General features: G+C 39.5%; 1 protein-coding gene across 1 annotated transcript in view; it reads right to left on the bottom strand.

Moving 5' to 3' along the window:
- The window catches only part of PIEZO2 (piezo type mechanosensitive ion channel component 2), a 280,266-nt gene that overhangs the window by 88,482 nt on the left and 170,355 nt on the right, over window positions 1–21,429 (bottom strand). The window contains exons 7-8 of the mRNA XM_088524117.1: window positions 21,107–21,320; window positions 1,493–1,661 (exon numbers count right to left, since the gene is read on the bottom strand). Coding sequence (XP_088380243.1) covers window positions 1,493–1,661; window positions 21,107–21,320 — 383 coding nt within the window. The remainder of the gene's footprint in view (window positions 1–1,492; window positions 1,662–21,106; window positions 21,321–21,429) is intronic.

Genomic DNA, 21,429 nt, shown 5'->3' with positions numbered 1-21,429 from the left:
AGTATTTTAAATTAACAGCTCTTCCATTTCTCAGGGACTAATTTTAATGCATTATTGGAAGATCCACCTCAGGCAATGTGAGTCTAAATCTGAACTAAAAGAAGGAGCTGTGATCCAGTCCCCTACAGCTCCTCTATAGGCCATGGTGGGATTCACCTTCTTCTGAGACAGGCAGGACCACTTCTTTCCATTGAGAGCAACTACCAAAGCTGGCACCAAAATTTAAGATGATGACAAATTGGGTGAAAGGAATCCAGGTACTGGAAATGAATTCCCAGAGATGCTGAGATCACACAGCTGTCATAAACTGCATTTCACATGTGGTTATTCCTCTGCGAGCAGTTCTCATTATTTTACTACAAAGTTTGTGAGATGTGAAGTTTTTGTTACAGCCCCAGTGCTAAAATCATATTATTATCTGAAAATCTCAGTTTTCATTTCAGGAAAGAAAAAAAGCAAGTTTCTAGCTGCTGCAGCTGCAGAGAAAATAAGAAAAAAGATCCTAAAATAATCCAATGCCAGAGGGCATTGGACCACAATCTTTTAAAGCCCTGTGGTTTTACTTTTTTTTTAAGGCAATCTTAAGATTTCTGAAGAGTTGAGACATGATTTTTTAATAACTTAAGCTGGCAGTTCTGGCATCATTCACCTTTTATAATGAAATTTAAAGTATGTAAAACCCAAACATCAGACTTCCAAGTTCAGAGGTGATGTATTTTGTCTGCATTTTAAATGCTAAACTGTTATATTTTCAATTATATGAAGAAACACCCTTAAAACAAGAATAACTTACACTTTTCTTCTTGTTACTATAAACCTTTCTAAATCATAACTCAGTCCTGGGTATTTACGCTGTAGAGCACAGTACTGATAAGCCTGAAGTCTAAAACCATGTTTAGCCTCAAAGAATCACAAGATTAAAATAAATAAAGCCTGGGATCATCCTTTTTTATAATTCTGGTATCTAAACTTTTAAGATACATCAGGGTTCCTATTTTCCTCTGAAATAGGAAGAAGCAAAAATTTACTTTTTGTCTCCTTTTGTTCTTGCTCTTAGATGAAAATTGGATTTTTCTCTCAAATATCAGAAGCAAAGTTTTACAGAAAACAGTGCTGTATCTGTGAAAAAATTGCAACCTGTGCCAGACTGTGATTTAGTCCCAGGCAATGAGCCTGCCATCTGATAATACCTATGCTAGTTCACATCGACATTAGCTTTCTAAATGAAAATGCTACAGTTCTGGCTTTGCAGTCCTTACAAAAATATTCCCAATGATTCATGTAAAAGCTGCAAGATCAGACCCTTGAAGACACTCAGAGAAGGACTAAAGATGCCAGCTTGCACTGCTCTATTTCTCTTAACTTTCCTGAATGTTTGATCTTCTGTTATCAAGCTTTTTCCTCAAACAACCTCCAAGTCATTTGTGATAATGAGAAAAGTTTGCTCTGCAGTGTTTTTCACTTGATAGTTGGGAAAAGAAAAGGAAATTACCATTACAATAGGCTCTTGTAGCCAAAGACGGATTAGAGTTGCCAGGGTGTAGTACATCACCAGCAGTAAAATTGGATTTGCATTGTGATACCAGTATAATTCTTGATTTCTTATGATCATCCATGTGCTTGAACAGTTTGTCTGAGTAAGAGAAGTGACACCAAAGAGCCTGTGGATAAAAACAAACAAACAAACAAACAAAAAAACAAAAAAAGATGTTAGAGAATAAATCTTACTGATTCTTCTTAATATTTTAATAATTTTTACTTATCTATAATACTGATTGCTCTGCTCAAAAATACGATTTGCCATCTTCACTAAAATTCAATTAATATTTTCATTCCACAGTACTTAGTGAAAATAAATCATCTTTGCATTCAGTTTTCAATACATGCAATGGGGGGAAAATGTCACTATATCTACTATGTTCAATGTAAAAATTGAAAATGACCTGAGCCATGTATGCCTAGAGCTAGAGGATAAGGGAGGAGAAAAAGTGGTTGTAAAACCATTTGGCAAATCACATTAACATGACATTTAAGAATGATTTAGTTAAAGAGCCGTTCCACTCCCTCTGCCAGGGCAAATCTATAAAGTACATCTCCTCAATACAGTACAATAAACAGTCTGCCAAAAATTTTAGAAGTTAGCTAATATTATTAACAAATTGTGCTAACAATGGAGATGCTAGTACACACACAAAGCTTCACTGAATTCAGAAACATTAAGAAAAGAAGAGGAAAATAATAAAAGCAATTTCTTTAGAGTTAATGTGTTTGCAGTATGAAGACTGCTGATACGAGACCATAGACTGTTTCTGGAAAAACTAGGCTCAAACAATATTTCTATCAAGTAAGAAATTGTAAGTTGAAAACAACAAAAAAAAACACTTCAAATTTTTAAAAAATCCCCAACACTCTGAATTTAAGACAAAATATTAGAATCTTTGCATCTGAAACAAAGCTGTAGTAAGGCATAATTAATCTGAGTCTTTCAGTATATCATAGTTTACAGGATTCCAAACTCATTTATAGTCAGAGTATCAGTATTCATTATAAACAGTTTTCTTTGTTTTACCATTTTTTTTATGAAAGGTTTCTTCCACAGCGTATCTAAGAGTTTTCAGTTTTTACAGGAAATAGATTTGATTCTAAGAGAACTTTGTTTAAGGAGAACTATCTCTTGAAAAAATCCCAAACTACGGTTACTCTGAAGGAATAAAACAATATATTTAAAAATAAAATGTTTCTCAATTGGGTTGTTTAATCATAAACAGTAAATGTCTAGAAGATTACTGCTTCTTTGACTCAGTAAGATCCAGCATGAAAGGGTGAAAGAAGTAATGAGCATGATATTCAACAGAGATGTTCCACCTGAAATGTGCCCTTCAGATGTTATAAAGCGAAAAGAATTTTAAAAAGCAGAGGTTATGCCTCTTCATTCACCGGGGATTAGTGGCAGGGGTATAATACCATTAGCTGCCAGAACTAGTGCTCTATAGCATTTTATTAAACAATTTATCAGCACTCACTTCTCATTTTGATAGTCAACATGAGCCAAAAGCTATAAACTTTAAGACTTCTTAGAGCTTTTCGGTGGATCCAACGTTTGAAAGGAAATAGAAGAATGGATCCTGCCTAAAAATATATATGTATATTGTAGCTCAAAGGAGCTGACAGAGCTGCCTTTGGGGTTAACCCAAATTCAAACTTCCATAGCATCCAAGAAGATTTTGAGCTGGTGTTATGATTTGGCTCCATCTCACTGAAATTCACACTGAATTGCATTTTGTTCATATTTCTATCAGCACGGGGGAACATCTTATTTTGTCTGCTTTCCTCTCTGCCAGCTGACTTTGTCCATCACTGTTGAGCTCCTATTAGTTTTATCCTCCGCCTCTATTTCACAACCCATTCTTCATTTCCATCTAAGCACAGTACGACTCTCCTTATTTCTGTTTTAGAAGCGTATCACAGATTAGAGCACAATTCAGCTCTTACAGAAGTAGGAAGCCTTTCCCTTGACAACAAATACTGTGCACTTCCTATAGAAGCCAGGAAAAAAAAAACGGTTCCTGAAGATCCTTCCACGTTTCTGTCTGGAAGCTGTGGTCCTCCTACCACATATTTTATTCTCCTGTATAACTGTAACTATGAAGTCTCATCAATTTGCATTTCATTTTTATCTCCGCTGAAACAAACAAAACTATTCTGCATGATCTTACCTGTTAGAAAATGTTATTAGTGTTTCAGTTAAACACTCATTCTTAGTTTCAGCGGCATGCTTCAAATAATCCAAACTTTGTAATATTGAAATTAATTCTACACCCTTTGAATGCTTCAGTTACCAAATATTCATAATTTATTAAATCTCTGTTCTCTCTAAGTTGTCACATGTCCAGCAATGTATTTATTTAACTCATTTCACCTTGTCTGCAACTTTCATTTCTGAAGTCGCACAAATTGTTGCTAATAGTTAAGCACGAATAGTCAACACCATATTCCAAGTGTAGTAAATGCAAAACACATCCAAGTCCTGGGAATGCTCATTCTATATACATTGTTGAATAAGGCTACAAGCTGTCATGCATTTGATGTTGAAGCTTGGTCATTATTTTAGTGGCAATTGTTGTTGTGGAAAATTTTTCAAGGACAGGACATAAACTAATCTGTTCTTACTCAAAGCTTTTAAATGTACAGGAATGACAGCCATAAACCATACAATTACAATAGGTAATGTATATAATATTATTATATTCAGTTCTGCATACTTCATTCTGCACAGGTGTCATTACATGCAGGATTAATCAGAGTTGGTTGCATTTGTTCTTAACCCTCATCTTAGTGAGCCTTTGTCTTAACCAACATATATTGATACCATTAGTAAACTTAGAATGAGGTTTAAATGAGGGAAATCAGATGCGAAACAAGACAAGCATGTATATGTACATGTTCAGATACAGAAACAGCTAAAACAAATATGGAGAGACCACTAATTACTGGAAATGTTTTACTTTTAAAAAGACTGCATTTGACTTCAAGGACAACTTGAAGTTTGGAAGATGCAATAAATCTGTCTTTTTTTTCTCGCAAAAGAGCAAAAATGTCTTTCTTGAAGTCTAGATCAATATTCTGAAATAAATGCAAAAGCAAAAGACATACATTCCTTCTTCAGAGGAAGAGTTGATCTGCTTGAAGGTAGGAAGGCTCTACAGAGGGATCTGGACAGGCTGGATTGATGGGTTGAGCCCAGCTGGATGAGGTTCAACAAGGCCAAGTGTCGCGTCCTATACTTCAGCCACAAAAATCCCATGCAGCGTTGCAGGCCTGGGGCAGAGCCGCTGGAGAGCTGCAGAAAAGCATCTGACGGTGTTGGTCAGTAGCCCGCTGCACATGAGCCAGCTCTGTGCCTAGGTAGGCAAGAAGGCCAACGGCCTCCAAGCTGGTATCAGGAACAGGGTAGCCAGCAGAACCAGTGAAGTGATTGTCTCCCTGTACTCGGTGCTGGTGAGGCTGCACCTCGAATACTGTGTTCAGTTTTGGGCCCCTCACTACAAGAAGGACATGGAGGTGCTGGAGTGTGTCCAAAGGAGGGCAACAAAGCTGTTGAAGGGACTGGAACACAGACCTTAGGAGGAGTTGCTGAGGGAGTTGGGATTATTTAATCTGCAGAAGAGGAGGCTCAGGGGTGACCTTATCACTCTGTATAACTACCTGAAAGGAGGTTGTAGTGAGCTGGGGGTGGATCTCTTCTCCAGAGTAACTACTGATAGGACAAGAGAAAATGGCCTCCAGTTGCACCAGACGAGGTTCAGGTTAGATATGAGGAAAATTTTCTCTCCTCATAGGGCAGATGTTCCAGGCCCCTGATCATCCTCCTAGCCCTGCACTGGACTCTCTCCAGCAGCTCCACATCCCTCTTGTCCTATGGAGCCCAGAACTGGACACAATACTCCACATGTGGCCTCACCAGGGCTGAGTAGAGGGGCAGGATCACCTCCCTCGACCTGCTGGAGACGCTCTTCTTAATGCATCCCAGGATCCCATTGGCCTTCTTGGCCACGAGGACACACTGCTGCCTCATGGTCAGCTTGTCGTCCACCCTGACGCCCAGGTCCTTCTCTGCAGAGCTGCTCTCCAGAACATCAGTCCCCAGCCTGTACTGGTGTCTGGGGTTATTCCTCCCCAGGTGCAGAACCTTGCACTTGCCCTTGTTGACTTTCATGAGGTTTTTCACCGCCCAGTTGTCCAGTCTGTCCAGGTCCCTCTGGGTGGCAGCGCAGCCCTCTGGGGTATCGGCTATTCCTCCCAGTTTGGTATCATCAGCAAACTTGCTGAGGGAGCACTCTGTGCCTTCATCCAGGTCATTGATGAATAAATTGAACAGGACTGGACCAAGGACTGACCCCTGGGGGACCCCACTAGCTACAGGCCTCCAGCTAGACTCTGGCATCGCTGATCACCACCTTCTGAGCTCTGCCATCCAGACAGTTCCTAATCCACCTCACTGTCCACTCATCTATCCCACACTTCCGGAGCTTGCCCAGGAGGATGTTGTGAGGGACGGTGTCAAAAGCCTTGGTGAAGTCGAGATAGATGACATCCACCGCTCTCCCCTCGTCTATCCAGCCGGTCATTCCATCATAGAAGGCTATCAGGGTAGTCAAGCAAGATTTCCCCTTGGTGAATCCATTATGACTACTCTTGAGCACCTTCTTGTCCTCCATGTGCCCAGAGACAGCAGCCAGTATGAGCCGTTCCATCACTTTTCCGGGGACGGAGGTGAGGCTGACTGGCCTGTAGTTGCCTGGGTCCTCCTTCTTGCCTTTTTTGAAGACTGGCGTGACATTGGCCTGAGAGTGTAGTCTGGTCAGGATTTGCTGAACCTCAGTGGACTAATGGCTAATACACATTCTGCACATTCCTTTGTTTTCAGTACTCATATATTATAGCCAGGCATCAATGTATGGTGACTGAAATTGGCCGGTTTTGCAGTTGGCTAATCAGCTTCATTGGCAAACACATAAAGGCCTAAAGCTGTAGCCCAATTTGTCAGACACTTTCCTAAATACCACGTATTACAAATTATTCTAGTCAGAGCTACAGGACTAAATCAATAAAGTAACTGCACATGTTAATATTATGACATAGCTTTTAAAAGTTCTTCAATCATAAATTCAGGAAACGAAACAGTATTTCTGCTACTAAAATGCCATCAACAAGAAATCAAGGAATCAAGAGTTCTCCTAACAGACTCAGCTTTCTGTTTTATAGTTCTAAGCCCTTTTTTTTTTCAAGCTAACAGTGCCAAGAAACAGAGTGCAACCAGCTAACTGCAGCATGGGGCAGGGAAAAAAGGAAATCTGTACAGCTATTGCATGCAGTGATCCATCATTCGTTCAAAGTCAGGAGCTACTGCTTCCGTAGGATGTAAAGGCAGGATATGTGAAATGCCAGATCAAATGTGATTGTGTTCTCTTTTGTCATAGTAAGAAAAACAATGTGCATCTTTATTAAGTATTGTGTATTTGGTTTAATTAAAAAGAAACAATTTCTATTAAAGGAGGAACAGACTGGAGGATTTAGGCACCACTGAAAAGTGGATTGTAAAGCTAGTCTCTTTCTAAAGACAACTATGCTTTATTATATGCATATTTAAGGCCATTAACTCTAGTTTTAGGGTTTGTTTGTTTTGAGGTGGAAATGATTTTGAAATGGAAGGTCTCATTTTGTAGCAGTACTACACTGATTTTAGTGGGTAGTTCCATCACTGAGAACACCTGGAAGTTATGGTCTCCCTCCCAGTTACTTTATCAGTGGGCAATAGAAGAGTACAGATATTTGCCAGTAAGGATTAACAAACCGTTTCTTTTAACTCTCTCATACGTAGCTGATACTGCCATGATTTATGTATACTGCAATATTGGATTTATATTGTACTACAATGAAGATGGAGTTTGAGAATGGAGAGCTCAGAATAAACTATGGTTGTAATGAAGTGCTTAGAATACAAATAAACAGGATTCTGTGGAAAATTAATTAAATCATATAATCTAATTCCTAACTTTCATTTTTGTATGTTTTTTAGTTTTTATTCGTCATCCAAATGTTCCTATGTAACGTAACATGTAACATTTTAACATTTGGTCTCTATCCACAATAAAGCTGGATGTACATTACAAATACTGACTCATTTAAGCAGGAAAGACTATTTCACGGGACTTGCTTCCTGCTTCAGGAAAAGATTTACCATAGAATAATAAAATGAAATAAAACATTGATCTAGCACTGCAAGTCTCCAATGCTATTTGACATGGTAGCAAACTGGAAATTAAATCAGAAAAGGGCAATGAAGATTACAGTTTGAAGAAAATGTCTGCATCAAGACACTTCAGGAACTCTGTTTCCTGATTCAGTATTTATGATTGTAGGAACTTTTTGCTGGGGCCAGCATGTATCAGTACTATTCACACCTATTCATAGCAATGGATAGAACAGTTATTCACAGCAATAGCATTAGAGATTTCCACTGTGCTAGGCTGAATTTTGGGAATCCATCTTTGAACAGTTATGTTTTATGAACTGTTTGAATCTCTGTCATCTGGATATCTCCTGCTGCATACTTATTTTAGCTATTTTACCCTCCTTATGTGAAAGGACAGGGGACCTGCATGTCTTGCGTAGGGGAAAGGACTATCGAGCCCAGCTGATATTTGAATGGCAGAATTTTACAACGGTGATGCTAAAAGTGGCCAGAAAGGGAAAAGAAGGAAAAAAAAAAAAAAAGAACTGGATGGGACAGGAAAGGAAAGGAAAAGGGATAACTGAGTTCATTTACAAAGAAAGGAAATTGGACAACAGGATATCCCCACATCTTATTTTCAGTAGGAAGGGTTAGAAATCTTCTCCTGGGGAAAAAGAGCGCTGAGATACAGGAAGAAAAGGCCAAGCCATGAAGACAGAGATTCATGAAGAAGAATACTTGAAATACTTAAAGGGCAGTCTCCCAAGCAACAGTCCAAGAGTGATTTTCTTCAAACTTAAATTTAAAAGAGGAACATGCTCTTTGTCAAATGGGAAAATGCCCCGGGGACAACAGGAGGGTAAGGAAGAGAAAAATTTAAGAAATAAATTAGCAAACAGAAAACATCACTCCTACACAGCCCTCTTAAATACCAGGAGTCCCCTGTTCACATAAGCCATCCCTCAGACCTTTCTGTACTTGGATAGCAGAGCTACGCACAAGTCATGATCCATTAAATCATATCCTTAAGGTCTCTTCCAAGCGAACCCCATGAGTCACCCTCTCCTTCCCACCCCAAGTGCATCATTTGGCTATATGCCAAAAGCAGTATATGCTCTTGGGAAGGATGCGACCCATCCTGCAGCCCCTCCAGGCCTACTGTGCCTCCCAGAAGGCTGCTGCTCCCCAGGATGCAGCCTGGGGGTTTGGATGGTGGAGGGCTCAATGCTCCAGGGTACGCTGAGCTGACACAACATGTAAGAAATAGCGCAAGTAGGAAAGAGGAGGGAGAACTGGGTAAAATGCATTCAGCATCTCACAGAATCAGAGGACAGAGGAGCAGGCAGAATTTGCTCTCACGCGGCTTATTAAGGGTGAAAAGAATGAATGGGAAAATTGGCATTTTTTTCTAACTCATATTGCTTAGAAGTTTCCCCAGAGAAGGAGATCATCCTTCATGCCCTCTTCCCTGTACAGATGACAATGCAAGGAGATACTGCAGACATGAACTTCAACCCCCAGCTGGGCTACAGTTTTACATTTATTCATTTCTGAGTAACACAATCTTTAGAAAGGGTTGTAGCCATTTTTAGTGTTTTAAAAACCTAGGCTCTGCTTTGATTCAGACCTCAATAATTCAGAATTGCCTGAATGGAATCCTGCCATATTAACAATAACACACAAAAAAGGTTGTTTGGGTTGAGAAGAATTATGATAAATTTCAGCTTAGCAGTTAATAACTTTTTTGGAAATATCTGAAAATGTAGACTAAGACTGGAAGTGTTTTCGTTTAGCCATAACTAGAGTGTTGCTATCACAACGCTATAATACAGGCATACACACAATGAATATAAGGCTTGGTGGGTAAGTAGATCATTCTAACTTTTTTTTTTTTTTTAATGTCATATTTCTATAGCTCTTTAGCAGATGTCTGTGTACTTTTTTTTTTTTTCTACCAAGTCCTGGTTTCCGTAGATTCTATTGGATCAAAGCTTTTCTGGCAATGACAAAACCAGTCCTGGTATATCTTTCACCCTCTTCTGAACATCAGTGACTTTTCTTTTAAAGGAAAACTAATTTCAAATGCATGGCCATTGCATGAGAAACCTCATGAAAAAAAGAAGTAATTTAAACCTCATAGGCTAATATCATCCATATAATGAGGACAGAGAGAAATTATAAACCATTAATTCAGGAAGCTGTAGAGGAGAAGGGATAACTTTAAGGGTTGTGAATTGTATAAAGCTAGCAAAAACTCTAAATACAACACAAATCTTTATTTAATGAGAAAAAAACTAACCACAGAAGCAGACACAATAAAATCACTCTCAAGTGAATTAACAACTTTAAAACAGGATGTTAAATAGTATTTGCTACATAAGCTGCTTTTTTGAAAAGTAATCAAATAATGGAGTTTTGTCTGAGACTATACAACTGGAAGCTGTTAAGAATTGGACATCCATTTAAATGACTAAACTTCAGACATTCAAATACTTCAAATATCTGAAATAAAACAGCTGCCCTGAGGGGGGATTTAACTCTGAACATAAAGATTTGTGAGTTATACCATATTTCATCCAGTAAGTGAGCTTTGCAGTGACTTTATATCCCTAAAACTTGTAGTGTGCGATGCTTGCTTAGAGACAATAATTCCCCACTGTTATCACTAATGTGGCTCTACTAACCCCTTGGTTACTAAAACCAAACCTGTCTTCAAAACCTGATGTTTCGTCACTGAGTGTGTTTGTTGTCTGGATCCCTGAGCTGTTTTGCTACCCATGATACAGCTCAGCTGTGCTCTGTATTTCTGGTTAGCATCACCTCTGGTATCACCCCTTCCAGCAGACCAGTGAACCAGAAAAGCAAGCAATGTCACCGTAGCTCCAGTGATCTTTGCTCCCAGAGGCAAGTATCCGTTAGGAAAAATGTCCCTGTGAGCTGAGGCAGAGACTCCGGTACCTTTCCCCAGTTCTTCTATTTCCCCCAGTTCTTCTATTTCCCCTGGATGCTGAGTGCCCAGCAGAGGCAGCACCACCAGATATGATGGCAAGAAGGTAAAATGGGGGTAAAGCTGCAGCAGCTGCTGCAGAAGCAGCCTGAGCCTTAAACTAAGACTCTCCTTCAATGTGACCCTCCTTCACCAGCAATGGCAGCTTAAGTGCTTGGAAAGCAGTAGGTCAACTCATGTGTTAGGTAGATAGACAGCTACATAGATGGATAGTTAAATAGTGAGTTATGCCACTTAAGTAAAGCTAGCGTAAATGTGAGATACCCCAGCTGTTTAACTGCTTATAGGGGAAAGCAACAAAATTTTATTAAACCTCAAAATGAAAAGTCTGTATCTCACTGAATTTTCTACGGTCTTTTACTACTGACTATCAAAATGGAAGTCTGTTAAGTCAAAGAGCGAAACTCCTATTCTTCCATTCAGCAAACCCTTAGGACAATAACAGGTTGAGACCAATTCACCTTGCCCAAATTATACTGCCCTACATTTTCAGATCTCACTGTCTCAGGAAAATTTCTCCATCACCAAGACTGCATCCCAACAGGATCTAACAGCCCAAAGGACACAGCAGCAGCAGAAGAACCAGGAAGACCCCTGGGAAAACCAAGGATACCCCCTGTCTTGACCCCATGTCCATTCTTCTGCCACAGGCTGGTCTGAGGAGCAATTTCCAAACAGGTCCAGCTATAAACAGGAGGCAATTTGGGAAGCGCTGAGGTTGCAGAACCCAGGCAACACTGCCAGGATTGGAGGACAGAGAAGGAGAAGTCAACCCTGTGAAGGAAAGTGGATTGCCCTAGGTTTGGGGGTTGCCACCCTCTCCCTTTCCTCATTTAAACTCATATTCATGTCAAGGTTAGAGAGAATGAAGAGCAGGCAATGTCCACAAAATCAGACCTTGTTAAGGTTTTGTTGCATTTTCTACTCCGAGATGAAGCAATTAAAAAATAGACCTGGGTTCCTAAGGAGCTGTGTGGAAGGCCAGAGAGGGAAAGCTGGAGAGGAAAGTTCAGAAGCATCCATGGCCTACAAAGGTGTCCCCTGGCCAGCAGATAAATTTGGATACCTCAACGCACAGCAGGAGGCATGGTTTAACAATGTCTTTCTGCACCAGTTAGTAACTAAGGATATTGTTTTTGCAAACGGAGTTGGCAGAGCTGCTGAAGGGACACCTGCCAACAGTCCCACCTCCAAAAAGCTCACACATGCAGAGCAGGGCGTATGGAGGAAGGACAGGCCGCTCTGCAAAGCTCTAACAGGTAATGCAGCCCACTGACAGCTTTGTTACCTTCAGCTCATATACCAGCAACAACTAAGGATGCCTTTACATAGCCTATCCACTTGGCACAAAGCTTCAGAAGGGATGATTTAGGAAAAGGAGACCATGCTCAATTAACACTGGTGAACATCAGCCTTTAGCAGGGTGGTGCTGCCTGAACAGAACATGTAAGTAATCCAGTGCAACAGCTAGGCATGCAACTGCCTGTTGGCTTAAGAGATTTGCCTCTCAAAATAAAGTATACACAAGGACAGGATTTGCTTTAACGTGCAGCTCATATTCATTTTAAATTTGAGGCAATTTGTTCTGTGACCTAGGAACCGCCAAAAACTTTGAGCATTAATCAAAGTTCTGGCTATCTGTAGGAGTTAGGCAATTTCTTTAACTTTCCTGTGAGGCAGTTTTTCCATCTGTGAAATGGAAAGATGCTACTTATCAGCCACTTTGGGACAATCTGTTGGGTTCAGTTATACGTGCAGAAGATACAGAGGTTTCCCACTTATTCAGTTGGCAGCAATGCATTAAAAAAAAATACTGAGACCTAAATTAGAAGATTCTGCAACAGAAATGAAATATGAGCAAAGAATGTATTATTTTATAGCAAAGACTAAATGAAGGCAGGATGTTATGATTTCCATTTGTTTAAAAAAAAAAAAAAAAAAAAAAAAAAAGGAGAAAAGAGGAGAGCAAAGTAGAACAGACCAGAATAAAGTAGGGAGAGGGAGGAAAGGGAAGGAAAGAGAAGTGAAGGAAAGGAGAAGGGATGGGAAAAGAAAACAGCAAGAAATAGGAATTAAGATAAAGTGATAGTTAATATTGGTAATGCAAATGTTCACTGGAAAATGTGGAGAAAATGCTCTAATTAACTAATTTCACAATGGAAACTGCAAAGTTTAGCTGGCTCTAAATCAGCTATAAACTGTACTTCTTGAGTTCCGTTTTTATCAATAAGCTACCGTCTTCATTAAATGAGCATAAGCAAGAGATTAAGTACATCCACTTGGAGTGTTTAGACTAAACGATGTAGACCTCTTCTTGTGCAAACAAGGACTAACTTCTCTGCATTTGCTCTGCTGAGATTAGTCAGAACTGTCTTTCCTACTTCCTCAGAAGAGTAAATGATGATTCATTTGTTAATGTTTATACACGGAAACATAAAGAGCTTCATAAGTGCTAAATCATCATAATTTTTGGGCATGCCAGAATATGAAAAGAAAGGGTGGCAAGTAGACATTAGGAAAACAGTAATGCCAACAGAAGTTCGTTATTTACAAACAAGAAAAGCAGCAAAGATCAAACCCTGGTAGGAGAGGAAAGTATTGTGTGTGTTTTTCTGTCCTTTTTCTGTTCTTTTCTCTAGGCTCTGGTTCAACAATCGCAGTACGCTGAGCTGTGTTCCTTAAGCAACATGAAAAAAAAATGATAATAACATCTGTATGTCCACACAAGACAGTCTGAGATAAGCAGGGAGTTTGTACTCAAGCATGGACATGGAAACCACATACTTAAAAGTATGTGCACGTTGCGTATGTCTAGGTGGACATCAAAGTGGGAAGGCTCAGTTGTGATGGGTTGTGCAAACAGTTCAGTCAAACTAATGTCAGTAGACAAGTTATTCGCAGTACATTGGCACTCTGGCACTTCTGCTGCTCTTAACGGCCATACACAGCTCCTTGGGGGCAGAAGACAGCAAGAAAATGGCATTATGCCAACATTATGTCATGGGATGGTGACCGATTTTATGTTTGCAGTTTAAGTTGGGTTTCCAGCTATAGTGGTGACTGCCAAGACTCCCCTCTCCCCACTAATGAGAACCACCTGTGGCAGGGGCCAACCAGCTTGCCAGGCCACCAAGTTGCAGACTCACTCGCTGCTGCAGCACAACGCAGCTTCGAAACTGCTCCTTCCTGCGGGCAGAAAGCTGGTGTTTTTAAAAGGTCTTAACACATCTCTTAGCTTGCATTTCTTTCAAGCCAAGGGGAAGACAGAGGGATATAAATCACTCGCAGTGCACCATGAATAAAGCTGTCCCTGCTTCTGCCATGGCTGGAGTGGGCGTGTGGTGCATGGCAATGGTTAGAGCGCACTCTGACCGCTTTACCATGGGGTTGGAGAGCCACCACACAGACTGCAAGGGAGGTTGGGAGGGCTATATGCTATCAGAGAAAATTCACTTACTACTTCACCTATGGCCTTTTTTTTCAGAGAGTTTCTAACTTGTCATCAATCTTGGTGCAAACAAGAATTTGGTGATTAAATAAACATGCAGTGTATACCAAAGAAGAGTTGGATATTAAGAACCATGTGGAGATTAGCAAAGAACAAATTCTCCCTAGTAAAAGTAGGTAAGTTTACACTGACTTAACTGTTTTCACCACTAGTCTTCCACCAAAATATGAACTAATCATTTTAAATCAACGTTGAGTACATTTGTTGAGTACATTTCTTCTACAAAGTAAGCACAATATAGCCATATTCTTTATTGCATGCCCATTGATGAGTGAATCTCCAAAGAATCCATCTGAGTGAGCAATTAAAAATTTTTGAACAGTTTTTTTAATGGTTGTATGGCAGACATTAAGCTGAGAATCTCAGAAGAGTGAGCAGTGGGAACATCTGGTGGGAGAACCCCTAATTCAGAGGCATATTCAGAGGCACCTCTTACTGTGCAGGAATTGTGCCATGGGTCTCCTGCACTGGTAAAGAACAGAGGATTTGTGCTTCTGTCCTAATGAGATTTTGTTTTTTTTCCTACTTCGAATTATGGTTCATGCAGTTCTTAATGAAAAGTGCTTCTGAAAATGAGCAGCACCCTGTATCTTCATTTGAGGGCCCTAACCTAACACTGTACCACATGCTCTTTTTAATCAACTGGTTTTTGTTTTAGATAAAACAGAATGACTTCGTCTCTCAGGATTTCCCACGGAAGCATTATGAAAATTTTCTCCATGAAAGATGGAGAACTGAAGCATTACACCAGCAGTTAACAATATGGGAGCCACAGACACGATTCCGCAGGTGGCTGGAAGTTAGGCAGTGCTCCTATTTTGTTCATTTTACAGGTTAACCAGGTGTTTTTGTGTTTTTCTTGGGAGGGTGGGTGCAAGAGGAACAGAATAGACACAGTGAAGACATGATATTCAGTCTCATTTAGCCTCAATTGCTTTAAAGACACCTATTCTTTTTCTTAATATTCCCTTTCTCCCTCCATCAACAACTGACTGAATTTTCTCCCAGCTCATGGAAATGCTCCAGGTCGCAAAGAGTGTCCCTGTCTTGCTGGGAACTCCTATAAAATTCATACCTGCCACCCTAGGCCCGTCTATCTGGATCAATATAAAAATGTAACCTCAGTCTCCAAAACATCTCTATTGCCCCAGTAAATGAAAGCCTTAATACAAATATGTAGGGCGTGACTTGTTATGGGAAAATTATAAGCTTTGTTTCAAACGAAGACTTTCAAATAAAGATCTTTCATCGCTTTCTTCCTTTCCTTCTCCAAAGGTTATGTTTTTATTGTTGTTTTGGACTTTGTTGTTTTACTCTGTCTTTTATGTCTTTGCATTGCTCTTTGTTTTAATGAACAGTCCTGATGGTCCACTCTGATATCTGTCACAGCTGTTCATGAGATTTTAGCCTCCTTTACAGAAACAGAGCTTGTGCAGTTATGCTGCTCAACAAGGAGTTCTATGTCTTCCCCTTCCTAATGAAATCTGCAGAGTTTCAATTATATCTGACAACAAGTAACAGACGATGTCTCAAAAATATGAATATCTGCCCCTTTTTTTGGAAAAAAATAAGTGACCATCTAGAGAGGACTGATGATAGAAATACCCCTACCAAAGTAAAGGTCAGCAAATAAATCTAACCTTAAACAAAAGCAAACAGAAGTGGGAAAGATTGTTTCAATCTTTTTGATTGAACCAAGTATATAGCATTAGGTACTAAATACAAAATGAAGACCACAGAGACTATGATGGTTCTGCTAATAAAAAAAAAAATGAACTGCTTGTTGTGCAATACAGAAAAGTTTCTTAGCCCAGGATTGAGGAACTTACTTTGTATGGAGCACAAAACCCTGGGACAAAATGTCTTTTGCAGAATCCTGCTTTGAGATCAGCACTGCCCTGGGTACCTCATTTAGTAAGAGATTACTAGAAGAGTAAGGATACAGATCAAGAGATGACCAGTCTGCATGGTTTGGGGCATACTCAGCAAGTGCGCTGCTGCTTGGGTTGACAGAGCATGATGGAAGCGGAATCAAGGTGGGATGTTGTCCTTAGGGGTATCCATCACCGCCACTCTGGCACTGGGGATTGTAGTACCATGGTTGTAAAAGCCAGGCAGAAGGCACGAAAACTGCTCCAACCATAGGCAGTGCAATACAGGACACACAAATGAACTTCGAGCACTCTTGTCTTATTGAACACTGACTTATGACTGAGTCACAGGACAGCTCCAAAAACCTTGGAAATTCGTATGAGAGGAAGAATATCCTACAGGTGAGCCACCTTTGAGACAGATGCCCAAAATGGCCTGCAGCAAGAACTAATAGTAGGTACAACTCGAGTGAGACACTATTTCCTAGCTCTGGGCTCCAACAGAGCTACCAGCCCAGCAGAAGACCAGTGCTTTGCCCTGTGTAGATGAAGGCACTTCCAACAGAGTGATGGATCTTGCTTCTTTGACTGGCACCATCTACTCTCCTGCTAAGACTTTACTGGCATGCTTGGCCTCTAATTTAGAAAAGAAAATTGCACCTGGATCTCCCACTCTGCTCAGATCACTCTGGGAATGTGTCGAGACTGTGCTTACACATACGTTCAATAGCACTGTTTTTATTAGACAGGCATTTATTCATTTATTACCCTGGATGCATAGAGAATTTGGTCTACACATTCTGAAACTAGATCATAGCTTTTAGGGACGTTCAGAGGGTTTTGGACTAGACCTATCTCAGATAAATTTGAAAACAAACTGGCTATTCTGGCTCTATCTGTAGGAAAGTTTAAATGAATAAATAAATGTTTAAGAATATTTATTACTAATCACAGTAAAAACTCAATTTAAAAGGCTTCTCCTTGAGAGATTTATAGTCATTTTTAAGATGAGAATTTCTTTCATGTTGAAAAGACAACCTTAGATTTGTCTTTTGCACTCAGGTTCCAATGAAACAATCAGTTAGGTAACCCCAGACTTCTGTTCACTTAAAGAAGACGTGAATAAACATATTGCTATCAAGCAGCTGGCACTCCCTGGGCTCCCAGGTTTGCTTCGCTTTATAGGAGCAACTTCTTCCCATAGATGAACACATTCCCACTAAAACTATTTTGAATGTTACTCCTGGAATGTTTCCCTGGAAATTAGAGGCAGTATAAGACAGACCGAAAACTCTAAGGAAGCACATAGGTTTTAATCTACATCTAATCGCTGTTTTTTAAATGAATAAGCTTCTAAGCACAGTTTTGGACATAAAAACTTTACTAATTCAGAATAAACTTCATGCCACTGCACTGATCCTATTTCTTCATATTGGCAAGGCCTTATCTTTGCCCAGATTATATCCTTTTGCCGAAATAAACAAAATCAGGAAGAAAGGAAGCAGAAATCTGTGCAAATGGCAAACATATTTGTGTGTATTTTTTCAGGCTGTGATACTGTGTACATAATTTCTAAAGTCATTTTAGCTCATTGACTTGTTTTTATTGAATCAAGTGAAAAGAATTTTACGGTATTGGTAAAATATTTTCAGAATTTTGCTTTAGATTTTTCTTCCTGTTGTTTCCCCAACTCTTTAAAAAATCACCAGTTTCACAATAAGGCGGCAAATCAACACAGTTAACATTTTAAAGGAAATTAGAAAGTCACTGCAGGCATTTTATACAACAGAGATCACTTTGCATTTATCCAGTGTTAACTTATGCAAATAGATAACTCCAAAATGAAGAATATATTCAACCTTGTTAACACTGGCTTTCCTGCAGCCACTGGGACCGCTATTTTCAAAGTGCTCAGGGCACTGCCTTGGGTGATGATGTTCGCTTCTCCACTAAGGGCTGGCCCAGAGACATGAAAGCTTTAAGTGGCAAATGCAGCTGTGTCCAAGCTCTGCTGCTAGCAGGCATTCACTGACACTTTGGTTATATTCACACTTCTCAGCACCCTGTACCCTACCCTATTTTTTAGCCTTCAGACCGCAGCGCACTTTGGATTGCATTTGAACGTGTGCTAGTGTTTGTGCCCCTTTTACAGGCACATCTCAGAAGCAGAGAGGAGCAACAGTAGATCTGAAGCTTTGCAGAAGATCAGTGCCCTTATGGTAGTTGATAGCAATATGGCAAATACAGAGGACAGCAACAATGGTTCTTACACCCATAAGTGCGGAATTTTGTGCTGAAGGAGTCCTAAAAGAAAGGAGCAGTAAGAGAGTGGAAGGAAGTCTAGCTGAAAATATTGTTAATTAGAGAACTTTTCAGCTTGTTTGGGCTTCATCTAGTCTGAAATCAATTGATATCCTGGCAAGCTGACATGCATTGCTATCCAAAGACAACACATGTTATTCTGAGCAGAAACAACTTGCACATTTCTTGTGAAGTTGGGAATCTCAAACCCAGAAAAAAAACAATGTTAGCAGCTTTTAAAAATACCAGTCTTATGCTCCTCAGAGAGGAATATTATCCTTCATTAGCCCAACAGGAGTGATTTTCACATTTGCCCTTGCAGCTGCACAAAATGAGGAGCTGGAGCTGGGGATCGAGCCCTCAAAACTTTACAGAGAAATAAAAGCCCGTCTTTCTTGGATTTCCTCTCCCTCTGGGTATGACTAAAGGTCAGTTTCTAACAATACTAAAGCTAACACGAGCTAAGACAAACACCTACTGTATCTTTTTTTTTTTTTTAATGCAGCAATTTTATCAGAACAAAATATGTGAGAATTCATACCATTGAATAAGTATGAGAATGATCCGCTGATCTCCTCCAAAGAGACATTAAACGCATTTTTCATGAGGAGCAGAGTACTGCACATCAGCCTCCTTTCTCAGCATTTAGTTTACATATTTACATATACAAACCACCCACTAGCATTAATGGGAACTTGGCGTTATTAAAGTCTGCTTCAAACCACGAAAGTTTGAAAAACAAGGTAACATACTTCTAGGATGGGAAGTGCAAAATACTTTTTTCCACACCATTCCAGTACATCTGACTTCTGTTTTTGTCCTCTAGCCACTACTTGCATACTAGTCCTACTCCATTTGCAGCTTTTCCTCACACTCAGATTTGCAAAAACACCTGTTTAGATGCTCTTTAAACACATCTCCCTAAAAGCAGATCAAAGTAAAGGCACAGAAGAAAGAAAAGTGATTAAAGAAACAAATAAGACATTTTTACTGCAGTTGAGTTGTCATCACAGTTTTGCATGTCCAAATATGATTTCCTAGGTAACTTAGAATATCAGCTTCTCACCTTATATGATGTGTAAAAGAAAGATTACATTGCCAGTTCAAGAGACAGTCTGCAATAGGATTACATGAATTTTGCTTACAAAAAAAGCTAGCAGAATCAGTAAATGATCCAAAGCCCAAAACTGAGACTTTTTCTATCCAAACTCTGAAGGTGATTTTTATTTCTACAGTGTGTAAAGACATTGGACTTGCAACTGACTCTTTCATTCCAGAAAGAAGTAACTAAGTTAAACTGACATATTGGCATTGAACAAAATTTTATCATAAAATGTAGAAGTATCCTTTTTACAATAAAAAAGTAATACAGAAACCAAATTATTTGAAAATTAAGTTAGTTGAAAATGAGTAACCAAAATAACAGTGATTTTAGAAATGATGTGTTTGAAGAGTGAGAACATTTTATTTCTGCCTGAACTTTGTGAGGCAATATCTTCATACCCCAATATCTGGTAGTAGTGAAATCCTCTTCTGCTTCTTTTCTTAATACACAGGCATAAAGGAATATAAAAGTTTTAGGCAATTTATGACTATACTAGCTACTCAGAATTACTGGCATTCTTCTAAACTCACCCCTAGGTGGCACAAAAAAACCTAAACTACGTGGGCTTTTTCTGATTTTCCGTGTAACATTATGCCTCCAAAATCAGCCTCATCAACTACAAAATCACAAATAATTATACATCTATCAATCAGTACTAAATATAATGTCAAAAAGTATTCAAGTGCAAATTACTGAATATAAGTATCTCATTTGCTACTGCTTTTGATGAAGTACATTGATATATAAAACATTCATTGATTCACCTCGGTATGTCTAATATGCTTTCATATTCAACCCACAATACATAAGAGGAACAATGGGCCTATTAGAAATAAAGTTGAGGTTCACATGTAGTTTAACTCAATGAAATACAATGAAATACCAAAAAGCAGTTTGCAATCATAATCCAGAAAAGAAAACAAAAAAGAAAAAAGAAAAGAATAAATATACCCCAAAGCATGCCTCTATATTTTATTTTATATTAAGGTATAAAGGAATGCAAAGAGTTAAAGGGTCAAGGAAATCCTGCCTAATCAATATTTACTGCTGTAACATCTAGAGATGCTGCTCTTTGAACTAAGTGATGTTGCTGTTGGCATGAACATAAGACCAGCATGTTCCACGCATGCAACCACGGAGAGTGGTTGCACTGAAAGCCTCATATTAGGCCCAGCACCACCTGCTTGGCACTCTATGGTGATACGTTTTGTGTCAATCACCATCACTACCTTTGGCCCCACAGCACTTCCCTGCTGCCAAAAACGTGCATGAATGCACTGCCTTCATGGCAGTTTTTCACTGATACCTCCTTTCTCTCCTGCTTGGCTTAGCCAAATTTTTCTCATTCATGCCTGAGGATCTCCAGATCAAAACAAAAATCACCTTCCTCTCCTTCTAACCCACACACAACTCTATCATCCAAACCCATTCGATCCACAGCGTGTTTTCACTCCAAAGACTGAACACAATATTATGTCAAAGTTATGCATAAAAATATGTCACACCATCAGAGAGAGGACCTCTTGCCTCCATGTGTGATGACAGATGCCCCAACTAAACAAGAAAAAATATCTCTCACCTGGCATAGAAATCTCTGGGGGGAACAACTTCCTGAAAGAACTGTAGCTGGTACAGATAAAGTCCAATCAAGTGTCCCGCACTGAATATAGCCATTAATACACACAGACAGCTGAATATCAGCGGATCAAACACTTGGCAACAGGACCACCATGTGCACAGCCCCAGAAACACAAAGAAATACACAGCTGAGGTCAAAGATGGCACCATCATACCTGTGAAAACAAACACAGAGGGTAATGAAAAACTCTGAAAAACATGCTGCTAATTATTAAGTCTGGCAAGAACTTTATTAAACAATTTGTTCTTATTACTATTAGCACT

Source organism: Tinamus guttatus, unplaced genomic scaffold (genome assembly GCF_059628265.1).
Source record: "Tinamus guttatus ecotype Peru unplaced genomic scaffold, ASM5962826v1 Tinamus_guttatus_pri_ptg000203l, whole genome shotgun sequence".
NCBI lineage: Eukaryota > Metazoa > Chordata > Aves > Tinamiformes > Tinamidae > Tinamus > Tinamus guttatus.
This window is presented reverse-complemented; position numbering and strand designations above follow the sequence as displayed.